General features: G+C 43.1%; 1 protein-coding gene across 4 annotated transcripts in view; it reads left to right on the top strand.

Annotated features, from left to right (window-relative positions):
• Positions 1-16,368, top strand: part of DNMT3A (DNA methyltransferase 3 alpha) — a 151,103-nt gene that overhangs the window by 108,092 nt on the left and 26,643 nt on the right. For all 4 annotated transcript variants that reach the window (XM_069071992.1, XM_069071991.1, XM_069071993.1 and 1 more), the window contains 2 exons: positions 15,376-15,591; positions 16,154-16,312. In XM_069071992.1, coding sequence (XP_068928093.1) covers positions 15,376-15,591; positions 16,154-16,312 — 375 coding nt within the window. The remainder of the gene's footprint in view (positions 1-15,375; positions 15,592-16,153; positions 16,313-16,368) is intronic.

Genomic DNA, 16,368 nt, shown 5'->3' with positions numbered 1-16,368 from the left:
CCAGGTTTGCTACTCCTTCCCCACCTGGGCTAGCCATGCCCTCCCTTTTAGAAACAAATTTATTCCAGTGCCTGGAAGGTCTCAGTTAAAGATGCATGTTACCAACAACTAGGTTCATATCATACATATGGAGAAGAGGAAAAAGAAAAACTGGAATTACCAAGACACTTTTACACTATCTAGTGGTGATGGAATTGCATCTATGGACTGGACCTCTAGCCACTCCTGTGTCCTCAAGCAGCAGTAGAAGTGGCAGCAATAAGAAGAGATTGAACAGAGTCAAAGTGATATAGTGGAAAGAACTCCAGACTTGGCACCTGAAAGCATGGGTTCAAATCCCAGATATATTCCATAAGGAACCTGTGGAGATCCAGAGCAAATGATTTCATCTCACTCATCCTCATTTTCCCCCATGCTAGAGGGAGGGGTTTGGCCTTCATGGTATGCAAAGTCTTGTCCAGCTTTAAACCCTATAAGTTGGGTTGTTTGTTTTTTTCAAGTTTTACTGATGTCTTATTTTTACACAATATTCATTCCCCAGTACATATTCATCTCACAATTCTTATGGAACCTTCCCTTGTAACAAAGGAAAAGTTAAGTTAACCCAGGGAGGGACACCCTCTCACAGGATAATGTACCATTCCTCATCCCCACTCTCTACCCCCCAGCACTACTAAGACAAGGAAAATGTGTTTCATCATCTGCTCTCCAGGACTAGATTAGTCATGGTTATTATTCTGAGCTCAACTGCTTTTTAGTATTGTTTTCATTTATATAATTGCAAATAAAACTGTTAATACATATTGTTTTCTTGGTTCTGCTTTATTCTGCATTAGTTCACACAAACCTTCCCACGTTTCTCTGAATTCTTCATAGTCACTATTTCCAACAGTGTAGTAATAATATTACTTGGCATTCACATACCACAATTTATTCAGCTCTTCCTAAATTCGTGGGCACCCACTGTGTCACCATGTTTTTTGTTTGTTTTTGTTTTTTCTTTTGTACTAGGCTGAATATTTTGGTCTACATGGGGGTCTTTCTATTCTTTGACCTCCTTGAAGATACATGTAAGAACCCTGAGCCAAGGGGATATGAAAGTTTCTGGATAATTCTGAATCTTGTTTTCCAAAAAGGTTGGACTAATCCGTATATCAGTTTGTCTATCTTCCTATAGCTCCAAGCCAAGTTGCAGAGACCAGGAATGCTTTATTTCTTCATTCTTCCCCTCAAAATGCCTTCAGCCCTAGAAGGGATCAGGTACTTTTCCTCCTTCCTCCTGCCATCTTCCTGCCTTATATTGGTTGGTTATAAATCACTTGTCTTGGCAGGAATACCCCAGCATCAGCCTCTTCCCTCAGGCTTCAGATGCCTTACTTGAAAATCTGGACTGGGTTACATTTCCTTCTGTAGATAGCCAGCATATTAAGGTGGGTTCTTGCTGTCCTCTCCAGCTCTTGGCTCCTCTACAGGATGACAAGGCTGAAGCTGGGGGTTGTGTGGGGGTACAGTTTCATCCATGAGGAGGGGACAGGAAAGGGAGCTCATAGTCTACCCTCTTGTTTCCAGAGCCCGGGTTGCTTTTGGAGCTCCTATTAGTAGATACATACATAGGAGGAAGGGTGTTAAACTGGAAAGGCCAAGTCATATTAGCTAAGGGTAATAAGGATTGAATTGAGAAGCTGACTCTATCAACCAGTGTGTTTGTTGAGTAGAGTACAATTTCTTTTTTTTTCTCCTTTCCTTCCTTCCTTTGACCCCTTTGACAATCTGGTGAAGCCTTCTCAGAAGAATGCTTTTTAAATGCTTTTTCTGTTTGGTTTGCAGAGTTCTTTGAAGTTAGTGGCTGTACCTCAATAACCCAATTTTTTTTTTGGAGGGGGGAAGGCAGGGCAATTGGGGTTAAGTGACTTGCCCAAGGTCACATGGCCAGTTTTTGTGTTAAGTGTCTGAGGCCGAATTTGAACTCAGGTCCTCCTGACTCCAGGGCTGGTGCTCTGTTCCCTTGCCACCTAGCCGCGCCCCCCCCCCCAATGCTTTTTAAATGCATAAAATCGATGATGATAATAGCTAACATTTATATAGTGCTTTAAGGTTTGCAAAGAGATTTACTTGTATTATCTCATTTGATATATTTGAGATACATAGGGTTACAAGAGAAACCAATTATCTTGAAATATATTTGTAAAAATATTTTTAAAACAAGTTGATGACATAGACCCAGGTTAAAAATTCCTAGTTTAGACTATTAATTGGAAACATTTATGAAACAGAAGGCAAAGTGAGAATAACTAAAATACAACATTCCACCCATAAACTTAGGATATACTCTCCTACCAAATGTATACGTTTGAGGCAGGTTGGGAGGGAAGAACAGTACCTTTTTTTCCCCTAAAAGTTTATACTCATCAAAAGTTCTACATAGATCCTACCACTTCTAAATCTTTATCACAATTCAGTGAAAAGAGCTCTCAACTTGGGAGTTATGAGTCCTGTGTTCACAGTCCAGCTCTGCCATTCACAACTTATGTGAGCCTGGGCAAAGCCATTAGACTCTCTGTACCTCCAGTTTCTTCATTTGCAAAATGAAAGGGTTGAACTCTGTGGCCTCTCAGGGCCTTTTTAGTTAAAATCTATGACCCCATATTCTGACATTATCATTCCCCCAACTTGAATTTACCATCTGGCTCCAGCCTATCTTTCTAGGATGATTTAACATTGCTTTACTTCATGTTCTCTGCAGACCAGTCAAACTAACTTCTTGCTATTCCTCATTATACAACATTCCATCCCCTATCTCTAGGGCAGTGGCAGTTTCATTTTTGGTTCTGTATCCTTAGCTCCTAACAATTCCTGCTGTAGTACAGTTTTAAGCAATTAAAGTATATACTGCACTAAGACTTTAGGGACACCCTGTATAGTAGTGTTCAAATAAATGCTTATTGATTAATCAGACTTTTTGTTCCAGTTCAGCAGGTCATCAGCCCCTCCCATTCTCCCTCCCTCCCCCCTCCCACATTATCTTCAGATAATGCCCATTTCTGGCTATCCTTTGCTTTTTCTGTCTCCTCAAATGCTCCTCCTACCTCTCTGTTCCCAGGATTTTCATCATTTAGAGCCCAACTCAAGCCCCACTTCTGACACCAGTTATTCTGTACCATTCATTTATATTTGAACCATTTTCCCATCAAATTCCTTACTGCCTCTATTTCGTTAGTTATCTTTTCACAGACTATATCTTGTCCTAAGTAGATTTAATCTTGAGTGCTTTATCAATTTGAAGTTTTAGTAATCTATATGAGGGCAGGGCTCATATTTTGAATTTTGAGTTCTGTCCCCCACCCCCATCTCTAGCCTTTTTGCACTATGCTAATAACACATGGTAAACCACACCTGACAGTGTGGAAGCTTACTGAAAATAGCTGCCCTATACCGATAATTGTATTGTATACCGAGTACCTTTTCTAGAAGATACTGAGTTAACCCACTTTGGGGAAGAGATACACACACACACACACACACACACACACACGTAACACATGCATATTTGTTTTTAGAGATTTCCCTGAAGTTACTACAGATAAGCCGCATACCAAGCTGAACAGTGAGAGAAACCTGATCCTTTCTTTTTCAGGTGTAGCCTTCCCACCTAAGATAGAACCAGGACCACTCCTGAGTTGAATCTGGGGCTCCCTGGCAATTGGGTCACTTATTGGATTTGAATAATGGCTTAGACACTGGCTCATTCACTTTGTGACCTTGGGTGAGTCACATTTTTTCTGGGCCTCAGTTTCCCCATATGTAAAACGAGAGGGTTGGACTAGGTGATCCTTAAGAGCCTTCCAGCTCTAAATTGATGATCTTGATTCCTTAATAATCGATGAATCAGGAAAAAGGGTGCTTCAGAGAAATTAGAATTGGTGTGTATTTCCATGAATACTCCTCTCAGAACTTTCTAGACAAAAACATACCATGCCCCACCCTAATGGGAAAACAGGGGTCTGGAGAAGCAGGGACTAAGGGATCCAAGGAGTTTGGGGACCTGGCAAAGCATGAGCAAACTTAGAAAGTCAAGCCCTGAGAAGGAGTACACTGTCACTGGTAACCACATCTGGAGATTGTAAGTTCAAGCTATACGAAGTGTGAGGGTTTCTTTTAGCAGTGACCCTTCATTTCTCCTCCCTGCAACTTAAATGGCTGGGGCTTGCTGCTGTTGCATTCTTGGGCTTTCCTGCTGCCTTCCTGGCCTCTCGCTTGCCAAGAGGTCTCTTTTCCTGTTCTGCCTCTTCCAGTCTCACTTTATTTCTTAACTCAACTTTCGGTTCTCTCTCTCGGCCCTGGGCTTTCCTGTGCCCAGGTAACTTGCAGGAAGGTTGCGGGCCCATGCTGCTGGCTGGTCAGCTCCCAACTCCCTTGGCTTTCCCTCTGCCCCACTCCCGGCCTCCCTCCTTTCCTCCCCGTGGGATCCCTGCCTGGCCCCCAGGCTCTCTCCGTTAATCTCTTCCAGAAGTGGGAGTGGGGGCAGGGAGGGGAAGGACCTCTTTGGGTGGGGGAGGGGCTTTCCCTTCCCCCTGGAAGGAGAGGGATCCGCCCCCATTGCCCTTGTCCCCAGGCCCCTGTGCCTGAATACTCCACCCCTGGTAGACCAGACAAGAGGGGGCTGGCCCGCTGCCAGCGTCTGTGAGCCGGCCCCCTCCCCCGGTCCTTTTCCTAGCCAACCAGGCACTCTAGCTGGACCCACGTGACCTGGAGTTCCTAGACAAAGAAAATGTTCAGGCCCTCCCCCCTCTCCCCAACCTCCCCCCCCTTTGGACCCCTCCGCCCCCAGCCCCATCTCCCCCCTTACCCTCCCCCAAGACGGGCGGCCACAGTCTGAGCTTCTGGGCCAAAGGGGCTCACACCTGAGCTGGACCAGACAGAGGTTGCACCTGGCCTTATGGGTAGGTGCTTGGGCTGACCACTGGAGTGTACAGGGGGCTGGGGCAGGAGGGGGACAGAGGGGCCAGGCTGGGGGAGGATATGGGAAGTCTCTTGGCATTTCTGCAAAGGCTAAGATTTGCCACCCCTTGTCTTGAAGGGGTGTGTGATTTTTTCCCCCCCAAAATCTTGGCTCAGTTATTTTGAGAAGCTCAGCTGAGCACTGGATCAGCAGCCAATCGTCACTTATCTGGACTCCTTTGACTTTGCCCACCGAGTCAGCCAGGGTAGAGCCACGAGGCTACAGGGCTGGGAGGCTGAGCAGCAAGGTCTAGGAGAGGGATTGGGATATTGGGGAAGAACCCTAGTCAGAGTGGGTATGGGCCACAGGGTGGGCTAGTCACTGAGCGGGACCTGGGCTTTAAATGGGAACAGCTTCTTCTCATGTTTTGCTAGGCTCAGTGTGGGAAACAACAATAGTAATAACAGCTGACATTTATATAGCTGATCTAAGGTTCACTCTGATCTCCTGCTATTAACCTGCTGACTTGTGTTTGGGGATTGGGGGCTGGGGGGGATAGAGACTGGTGAGACAGCGCCTATGGTTGGCCCTTCTGGGCTCAGGAGTTCCATCACTCCTGAGTTCTCCTTGGAACAAGAGCCAAGCCAGAGAAGAGCAAGGGAAGGAGAGAGGGAGGTCCTGACTCATAACAAGGGTGGGCAGAGTTGAGCAGAGATCCCCAGCCACAGGGGCCTGGTGAGGGAAGAGAAGCCTTGGCAGGGGGCCCCAGAGTCAAATTCAAGGGGCAGTGGTGGGATCCGAGTCAAGATGAACGAAGCTTTCTTGAAATGTCGAGGGCTGGGGATGGTGAACAACAGAACCCTGACTGCTGCTGCCACTGGAGAACCTGGGGGGGGGGGGAGATCCACAGATTCACACAGTGGATTGTACTGATGTCAGCAGGCAGCTGACTGGGGGTGACAGATGATGGGGGCTGGTATTGTTGGAGCTGGCTAGAGCCTGGTGTGTGAATTGCTGGCTCGTTGCTAGCTTTGCCTGACTGGCCAATGCCTTGAAGCTTGGTTGTATGAATTGGTATGTTAAGGCATGGGAGAGAGAAAAGGGCCTGAGAGATGCATTCTTGTGCCTGATTTCCTCTACCTGCCATGTGGGTAGAAAATGCAATCCAGGTTGAGGGTTAATTGAGCTCATGAAAAGCTTGTGGAATGGTATCCATCAATCTGAATGGAGTGAAGGTGGGGGAGAGTAGTTAGGTCTTTTTTCTCCAGCTATTGTTTACTCGGCACCCTGGGGTGGGGTTGAAAAATGCAAGGACTGAAGGATTTATTCCCTTGAACTTGCCCCTTGGGCCGTGCTCTCGTCTTGAAGCCTTTTCTTCTTTTCTCTTCCTCCAACCCCCACTCCTCCAACTCTGCTTCTTCCCTGCTGTTCAGACCCCAACCAACTATTTGTTCTCTTCTCTCCCCACCTCCACTGTAGCTACCAGCTTCCACTTGTCTCTCAGGTGACAGCTCAATCCAGCCCAGGGGCAAAGACTGCTTTCTGTACTCTGAGTACTACTTTTAGGCGGCAGATATCAGCCATTGAGCCTGGCTGACTGAGGAAGTTGAGGGAAAGAATTTTCAAGAGCTTAGCAGGGAAAAATTGAGAAACAGCAAAAGGCTTGTGCAGAGAGATTTTTGTCAAGCACGACTTCCTTTAAGGCTTCCTTAGCCAGGGGAAAAGGTAGTCAAGTTAGACTTGGGGGAATAAATCATTTCACCATGTTAGTGATGGAAAGTGGGAGGGGGCTTTCTCTACTGTCTTTCAAACTCTCCCAGGCTTGAGAGAGAACCTTTTTTTTCCCTCCTGTTTCCACCCCATGGATTTCATCATTCTCTGACTATCCTCAAGTAATAAAAGTTTCCATCTATTTTTCCCAGGCTGATGGGAAGACTCTCCTCCCCCTGCCTCCCCTCCCCCATTCTTCTGTCCTCTTCGTTGACTGAGAGGTGCTGCCCTTGGGCCCCAGTGGCTCATTAACTTCTGAGTAAAAGGATCCTTTGGGTCTTCTAGGTCAGTGGCCTAATGTAGGTCAGGTCATTAGGGACTGAGCCCGAAGCCTCCTCCCGACCATCTTTTTTAGAAGGGGGGGCCTTAAGGCAGAAGAGGTTTGTTCCTCTAGTAAGAGTGGTGGAATGGAATCTCCTGTAGGTTCCCAGGAAGATTGGAGAAAAGGGTGTGAAATGGGAGAAGGGAATAGAGGAGGGGAGAAGTTGGAGAATCCGTAATGCCAGTGCCCTTGTCCAAGCTTGCCCCACGTGCCTGCGAATAGTAGAATTGAGGGTGAATTTCCTGCTAGGTAACTAAATGTAGGAATGTCAGGTGTCGGGGAGGGAGGAACAATTGAAGTGTACTTGATGTGCCGAATGCACAGCCGAGGGGCCCCCTCTTCTTCCCCCGCCCCAGTCTACAAGCATTTTTATTCTTCCAGCTGTCTGTGGGGGAAGAGTACACATTATCCCTTTTTATGAGTGGGTGTTGAGGTTCCCTGTGAGTCATCCTTAATTAATATTTGAGTGCCCTCTGAGTGTAGGGCAAGGTGCTGGGGAGGAAGAGTTTTCACTTGTGCCCTCCCGGCAAACTTTAGGAGATGGCCTGAGTGAAGAAAAAAGGAAGTAACCTCTGTCCAAGGAAATTAGACTTGCCTTGTGTCATTTTTGTTTTTGAAGGTAGCTGTGCGTACACACCTTTTCCACTTAAGGAATGCTTTATATTGAAGATAGCATTTGAATTGAGATGGAGGTGAGTGTAAAGGCAGATTCCCACTGCCTCTAGGATAAAAGACAAACTCTTCAGCCTGACTTCTAAAGCCCTTCTACGATTTAGACCTTATTGATTTTTCTTTTTCTTTCTTTCTTTTCTTAAATTTTACTTATTTATTTGTTTTTAGTTTTCAGCATTCACTTTTTATAAGATTTTGAGTTCTAAATTTTATCCCCCTCCCTAAGACAGTGTGATATAGTCTATACATGTACAATCATATTAAACATTTCCACATTAGTCATGTTGTAAAGAATTAGAACCAAGGGGAAAAGACACAAAAAAGAAGAAACAAAAAAATAGAAAATAGTATGCTTTGATCTGCATTCAGACTCCATAATCTTTCCCTGGATACGAATAAGCATTTTCCATCTTAAGTCTTTTGGAATTGTCTTAGGTCCTTGTATTGCTAAGAGTTAAGTCTATCAAAGTTGGTAATCATACAGTGTTGCTATTATTGTGAACACTGTTCTCCTGCTTCTTCTCACTTCACTCAGCATCAGTTCATGTAAGTCTTTCCCTGTACCTATCTTTCTTTTCTTATTTCATGTACCCTCCCTCCCTCCATGCCTTTTCCCTTTCCCTGTGGTGTTCAGCATTCCTTCTCTCACCTCTCCTATCTTTGCATAGATGATCCCCCTTGTCTGGAGTCTCCCCCTTCACCTCTATGACTTAGAATCTATCCCTTCCTGCTGGACTTCTTAAATTTTTTTCCACTCCCCACCCCTGTTTGGATGCCCTCTCCCTTCAGCTTAGATCTTTCCTACTGCCTGTGCTTTCTTCCTTTTGAATTTTTGTGATTCTTTGTATAATATACCTCCCAATGTATATGTACATATCACTAAGAAAGTTTCAATGACTCCCAATTTCCTGTAGGATCACATTCAAACTCCTCTGGTGAGCATTTAAAGCCTTTTACAGTCTGATTCCATCCTCTCTTTCCTGGCTGATTTTACGTTATTCTCTTCTAGGGGAACTTTTCCCATCTCCCACCCATCCCCAGCTGTTAGATTACCACAATCCTTTCATTACTTTGTGTATTTTTTAAATTTATTGCTTTACCTACACATAATCTTTCCCCCTAAGAATGTCAGTTCTTACAGGACAGGATCTATGTTATTTTTGTCTTTATATCACTGTCACCCATGGGGTCTTAGCATCCCTAGCTTAATAAAGACCTTAATGAATAAATGCTTTATTCCTCCAAGGAAATAGAATCACCTAGAGGGCAAGGACTGTTTTGTCTTTCTGTCTCTAGGGTGTTTGATGCATAATAGGGTTGCAGATTTGGAGGTAGAAGGGATGCCCTTAAGAGCCTGCTAAATGACATTTCCCAAATCCTTGGAGGAGTGGAAGTTAAGAGGTTAAAATGGACCTTAAAGATTCTGCTCCAGAATATTTACTTGATATTCAGGGTAATGGGGGAACGAGTGGGAGGGTTTCATGGATGAGAATTAAATGTGAATTATAGCAGCACAGAAGCTGAGGTTGCAGAATAACACTTTAAGAGATGGTATGGAATGTGTTGTGGGAGATGGCATGAGTTTGGCATTGTGATTTCTATGCACCAGAAAGGAAACATGCCAGCCAGACTGACGTCATAGAATTTGGCAATTGGAACAAACTTTTCTAATCTTATTACACATCATTCCTCTTCATATAGTCTTTTGTCATTCAGTCTTTTCAGTTTGTCCTGACTCTTTCTTAACCTCAGGGTTTTCTTGGCTACTGGTCAGCCAAATTGACCATCTTGTTCTTCTTACAAGATATTCCCTCTCCTATCTCAGGCTTCCACATGCTGTTTCCTTTTTCCTGGAAAGCCCACTGTCCTCACCTCTGCCTCTTAGGAATCATTTCCTCGAAGACTTGGCTCTAGTGTGACCTTTCCATCCAGACACCTGCCTTTGCCCAACCTTCATCCTTCCAAAGTTTTGTCTCCTCCTATTAGAAAGTAAGCTCCTTGAGGGCGGAAACTGTTTAACATTCATTTTTGTACCATTAACATCTAGCACAATGCCTGGCTTGTGGAAAGTGATTAATACTAATTGCTTGTTGATTGCTCTGTGGTTGACATAATCTGAGAGGCTCTCAGTGAATTTCTGCTACAGATTTAAATTTGGAATTAGGAAGACCTGCGTCCAAGTACTTCCTTAGACACTTAACCTAGCTGTGTGATCATGGGCAAGTCTCTAACTTATCTGGGTTTCAGTTCCCTCATTTGTGAAATGAGGTGTCTGGACCAGATGGCCTCTGAGGTTCCTTCTGGCTCTAAATCTATGTGTGATCCTAGGATTCCAAAATTAAAAGCAGGAAGATAGGCAGACTGGGGCAAGGGTAGAGTGGGCAATGTCTAAAAGTGATTGGGGAGACTTGGAGAACAGAGAAGGCACAGCCTTCTACCTGACTCAGGGGAGCTTGACTTGGACATTAGAAATTTAGGTGCAGTTGTCTGCCCATTAGTAGGAAGAGCATCAAAGTCTGAAACTGTGCCATTGGAGGTTGAGTCTACAGGAAATTTATTGCCTGGGGAGTTGGAGTAGGTTAATACATTAGTGGACCCTACTCTGAGAGGAAATCTGGAGAAGAATTTAGCTAGGAATGAATGAGTGAATAAAAAAATAATTAGTTAAGTTCTTAGACTGTACAAAGCACTGTGTTATGCACTAGGAATAAAAATAGGAAAACAACAGTCCCTGCATTCAAAGAGCTCACATTCTAGTAGAAGACAAAACGAAGGAGGTTTCAGCTTCAAGTTAGATGGGAAGGACTGATAGTCCTTAGGGTGCAGTGGCCATGTAGATGATAATCTTCAATGCCATTTCCACTAACAAAACCGTGCTGGGTTTCTGATGTTGAACCATTTGACAATGCAAAGACTTTGGGGTAAAGAACTTGTTTTCTGGATCTTCAATAGCTTTGACTACTGAGGAATTGGGGTAGAGGCAGCTGCCTAGTCACATCTCCACTAGTGTTACTGCCTTAGACAGTGGATGTATGGGCTAGGCTGGTATCAGAGGTAGTAGTGGTATGGAGGTTGGGGGAACTGTGTAATTCCTGGAACTGTTGGGCTTATCTGCCCATTGGTAACAGGTGGTTAGGGTGGTTGGTATTGGTGGTGGCAGAGCTGGTGAGCCCCTCCTCCACAATGGTTAATTCCCTCAGTTATGACTGTGAGGACAGGACCAGTAATATTGGTGACATTGTAAATTCTTTTTTTTTTTTTCAAAAAAGTCTTTTTAAATTTATTTTTAACATTCTTTTAAAATTTTGAGTTCTAAATTTTCTCCCTGTTCTCACCCACTGAGAGGGCAAGTAATATGATATAAATTATAATGTGAAGTCATGCAAAACATATTTCCACATTAGCCATATTTCCTTCAAAAAGCAAGAAAAATAAAGAGAGAAAATTATACTTCAGTTTGCACTCAGAGTTCATTAGTTCTCTCTGTGGAGGTGGATAGAATTTTTTCATTATGAGTCATTTGCAATTGTCTTGGATCATTGCATTAATCTGTAGCCAAATCTTTCACAGGTGACCATCATTAAAAATTGTTGTTACTGTGCACAGGGATCTGGTTCTTCTTACTTCACTTTGCATCTGTTCATAAGGATCTAGATCTTGCCATATTTTTTTCTGAAACCACCTCCCTTGTTGTTTCCTGCAGCATGATAGTACTCTCTCCCAGTCACATACCCCAACTTGTTCAACCCGCCTCCAACTGAGAAGCATCCCCTCAATTTCCAACTTTGCCAAAGCAAACTGCTATAAATATTTTTGCACATATAAGTTCTTTTCCTTTTATGTCTTTGGGATATAGATTTAATAGACTATTACAGGATGACAGGGCTTAGTTCCTAATTGTTCTCCAGAATGGTTGAATCAGTTAGTTCACTATTCTACCAGCATCCATTAGTGTACCCATTTTCCCTTCATGCCCTCCAGCATTTGTCATTTCTGATAGGTGTGAAATAGGTACCTCGGTATTGTTTTAATTTACCTTTCGTTAACCAATAGTGATTTACAGTATTTTAATGAGTAGAGATAGCTTTGATTTCATCTCCTGAAAACTGGCTGTTTAATATTTTTTAATCACTTATCAATTGGGGAATGGCTCTTATTTTTGTAAATTCGACTAAGTTCTATACTCAGTATATATTTGAGGAATGAGGCCTTTATCAAAGAAACTTCCTCTACAAATTTTTAATGTGACTTTATTGTCTATGGCTTTTAGCAAAATGTAGTTTCCCTAATTATCCCTTTTAATTAGGTCTATTTTTGCTTTTGCTTTGTCTGAGATCAGGATTGCTACCCTGCCTTTTTTTTTAAGTTTAGCTAAAACATACTAGATTCTGCTCCAGCCCTTTATTTTTAACTCTGCATCCTTCTGTTTCAAATATGTCTCTTGTAAACAACATATTGTTGAATTCTGATTTCTAATTCATTCTGCTGCCCGTTTCCGTTTTATGGGTGAGCTCATCCCATTCACATTCACAGCTATGATTCTAACTGTGTATTTCCCTCCATCCCATTTTCTTTTTTTTCTCTCTTTTTATCCTATCCCTCCTCAAAAGTCTACTTTGCTTCTAACCACTGCCTCCCTTAATCTGTCCTCTCTTCTATCAACACCTCCTACCCTCCTCCTTCTCTTGTCCTCTTCCTTTCTTATTTCCTTATTTGGTAAGTTACATTTCTATATACAACTGACTGAATATATATTCTCTCTTTGAACCATTTCCAATTCTGGTGAGTTCAAGCATTGTCCACCATCCCCAACCCACTTATTCTGCTCCACTGTAAAAACTCTTCTTTGTATGCCTCTTTTATATGAGAAAAATTTTCCCATTCTACATGTCCCTTCCCCCAATATATCCCGCTTTCTCACTCCTTCCTTTTTTGGGGGAGAGCATTCCAACATAATTGACTCACATTTGTGTCTTCTGTCTACATAAATTCCTTTTAACTGCCCTAAGAATGAGTTATATGTCATCTTCCCATATCTTAAGCTTTATTGAAACTCCTGTGATTATTTTTTTGTGTTTATCTTTTTTATTCTTCTCTTGAATCTTGTACTTGAATGTCAAATTTTTGATTCAGCTGTGGTCTTTTCATCAGGAATTCTTTAAAGTCCTCTATTCCTTCAAGCATCCTTCCCCCCACCTCCCCAAAAGGATTATACTCAGGTTTGCTAGATAGGTTATTTTTGGTTGTAATCCTAGGTCATTTGCCTTCCAGAATATTCCAAGCCCTCCACTTCTTTAATGTAGAAGCTGCTAAATCTTGTGTGATCCTGACTGGTGTCACAATATTTGAATTGTTTCTGGCCATATGGAAGTATTTTCTCTTTGACCTGGAAGCTCTGGATTTTGGCTATGCCATTCCTGGGAGTTTCCATTTTGGGGATTTCTTTCAGGAGGTGATTGGTGGATTATTTTTTCTATTTCTATTTTACCCACAGGATTTAAGATATTATGGCAGTTTTCATTGATAATTTCTTGAAATATCATGTCCATGCACATTCTTTCTCTGATCATAGCTTTCAGGAAGTCCAATAATTCTTAAATTATTTCACCTTGATCTATTTTCCAGGCCAGTTTTTTTTTCCGATGAGATATTTTACGTTTTCTTTCTTTTTTTTTGTTCTTACACTTTGTTTTATTGTTTCTTAATGTTTTATGGAGTCATTAGCTTCCACTTGCCTAATTCCAGTTTTTAAGAAATTATTTTCTTCAGTGAGATGTTTTTAACCTCTTTTTCCATTTGACCTATTCTGACTTTTAAAGAGTTTTTTTTTTTCTTCAGTGAATTTTTGTACTTTTTTTTACCATTAGGTCAATTCTGTTTTCTTAAGGTGTTATTTTCTTCAGGGTGTGTGTATCTGTGTGTGTGTGTGTGTGTGTATGTGTGTGAGCATGAGCTTCTTTACTGTGCTGTTGTTTTTCTTTTCATAATTTTCTTTTCCCAATTTTTTCTCTACCACTCATGTCTTTCTTTAACTCTTTTAGTAATTCTGGTTGGGCTTGGGTCCAATTAGTATTTTTTTTTTTTGAGGCTTTGCTTGTCGCTGTTTTCACATTGTTGTCTTCTGAGTTTACATTTTTGGTCTTCCTTGCCACTTCCTGCCTCTGCCAGTTTTTCATGGGCAAATTCTTTTGTTGTCGTTGTTGCTCATTTTTTTTAGTCCATTTCTTAACTTTGAACTTTATATTCAAGTTGGGCTTTGCTCACCTGGGAAGGGGAGGCACTGTCCCAAGCTTCAGGCTTTTTTTTGTGCTCCGGTTTTGAGAGCTAATTCTAGTGATATGCATGTTTTTGGTGTTTCCAAGATGGTGTGATCCTGGGGAGAGGTATGGTCACTGCTCTTCTGGTCTTTACCTAGGAAGGGCCCCTGATCCCCTGCAGTCACCAAACACAAATGTTCTCATTGCCTTGGAACTGTAATTAGGACCCCTATTCCCTTGGGACCAACCCCCAGCATTCTTTTCTGCCCTGGAACAGTGACCCAGAACTGCATGTGCTCAGTAGAATTGCTGACTGGTGAGAACTGTACCCTGTCCCAGCAACACGTCGCCTGTAATTTCTTTCTGACCAGTTATCTGACTCCTTTATTGTCTCTGGGCTGAAAGCTCCTCAAGTTGTTGCTACTGAGTGCCAAGAGGCCTCCACACAGGTGTCACAAACTCCTTTCAAATTCCTAAATTTTCTTAGGCTGTAAAAATGGCTTACCCTGACCTTTTGCAGGCTCTGCTGCTCCAAAATTTGATTTGAGGTGTTATTCTAAAGTTGTTTGAAGGAGAATGTTCAGAGAGGTTGCCACTGATCCATCATCTTGGCTCTGCCATAGACACTGCAATTTCTGAGGCCTCCTGGGCTCTGGGTCCTGTGCTGGGACCACCAGAGAACAAGGGGAATGGTGATTGCATTGCTGGTAGTGATTGGGCACACCTGGCACCTATTATCTCCTGTCTCTACATAAAGCTGTCTTGCTGCATCACTTCTAAGATATGATAGCTCCCATTTCTTTGGTTCTTTTAATTTTCAAAGCACCCCTGTGATAACTCAAAACCTCGGGCTCTTCAAATATGAGATGCCTGGCTTGTTAAGAGTTTATATGAAGATTAATTAAAGATGAGACTGGGGAGTAAGATTTCTTAACTGGAAAAAAAAAAGCCTAGAGAGGAAATGAAGGGGGTAGCATTCAATTTGAGAAAGATGGCTTATTTTGTTTGTTTTTTATCTTTTTGGAAGGGGGAGGGCAGGGCAATTGGGATTAAATGACTTGCCCAAGGTCACAAGGTTAGTGCCAGTTAAGTGTCTGAGGCCGAATTTGAACTCAGGTCCCTCCTGACCTGATTCCAGGGCTGGTGCTCTATTATTAACTGCGCCACCTAGCTACCCCAAGAAGGATGACTTATAATTGGGAGCATTGTTTTGATTTTTTAATAAGTGAATTGGTTCATAAAGTTGTTAGAACATCTAGGAGAGGTGGCTATCCTCCTGCCATTCCCTGGGCAGTTTCAAGATTCAGGGAATCTTCTCTCTGAAAGCAAAAGCCCAGACTAAGCTTTTCCTTGGGGGACCTCAATGTAGCTGCAATGACGGTTACATTGGATACTTCTCTCTCTGTCTTCCTCAGGCTGAGAAGAAAGCCAAGGTCATTGCAGTGATGAATGTCGTAGAAGAGACCCAGGGGACTGGAGAGTCACAGAAGGTGGAGGAGGCCAGCCCTCCTGCTTTGCAGCAACCTACCGATCCTGCTTCCCCCACTGTGGCCACCACACCTGAGCCAGTGGGGGCTGATGCTGGGGACAAGAGTAACGCTAAGGCTGCTGATGATGAGCCCGAGTATGAGGTAGGTGTGGGGTAGTACCTCTTTTTAGGAAAAATAACTTTTGCTGATATCTTTTGTTTTCATATCATAGTCATTTCCAGTTACTCCTCTCCCCTTCTCACTGTACTTTGTAATTTTAAAAAACAAAAAGAGAAAAGCCACATCATTCTGATTGATAATGCTATACCCATAGTCCGCCTAACTCTCCAGTGGAAGGAGGGAGTGCATTTCCTCCTCTTTTCCTCCCTGAGCCAGGATTGGTCCTCATAATTTCTCTAGTTCTTTTCCGCACTTAACTTGAAACCTCTTGTATCTTTTTTATTATCCCCCGATCCTCAGCTCTCCCCTATTGTTCAAGTTTTTATCTTCCTTAAATCTGTCACCCTCTTGATATACTAAACTTGCTTTCACATTTAGACAACTCCCGTATTTATTTCTCCAGGCTGCCCTTTTGTTTCATGTCTGTCACAGAGACTGTCTCGGGCAGTTGCAGAAAGTAGATGAGAAGCCTTTGGCAGTGAGAGAATGGGGTTGGTATCCTGGTGACAATTGTAATACTAATTTTTACTTCTTTGGGCTACAGGATGGCCGGGGCTTTGGCATTGGGGAACTGGTATGGGGAAAACTGCGGGGCTTCTCCTGGTGGCCTGGCCGCATTGTATCCTGGTGGATGACAGGCCGAAGTCGGGCAGCTGAAGGCACTCGATGGGTCATGTGGTTTGGAGATGGCAAGTTCTCAGTGGTGAGTTGTAGGAGGCTCGTGGCTGTTGGGGGAGGGTGCCACTTTGGGCACAGAAC

The sequence above is a fragment of the Petaurus breviceps genome, unplaced genomic scaffold (genome assembly GCF_028583685.1).
Source record: "Petaurus breviceps papuanus isolate PSGF00001 unplaced genomic scaffold, PetGlider_PUasm1.0 90845, whole genome shotgun sequence".
Lineage (NCBI taxonomy): Eukaryota > Metazoa > Chordata > Mammalia > Diprotodontia > Petauridae > Petaurus > Petaurus breviceps.
The sequence above is the reverse complement of the archived record's forward strand: the minus strand, read 5'-3'. Positions and strand labels throughout refer to the sequence as shown.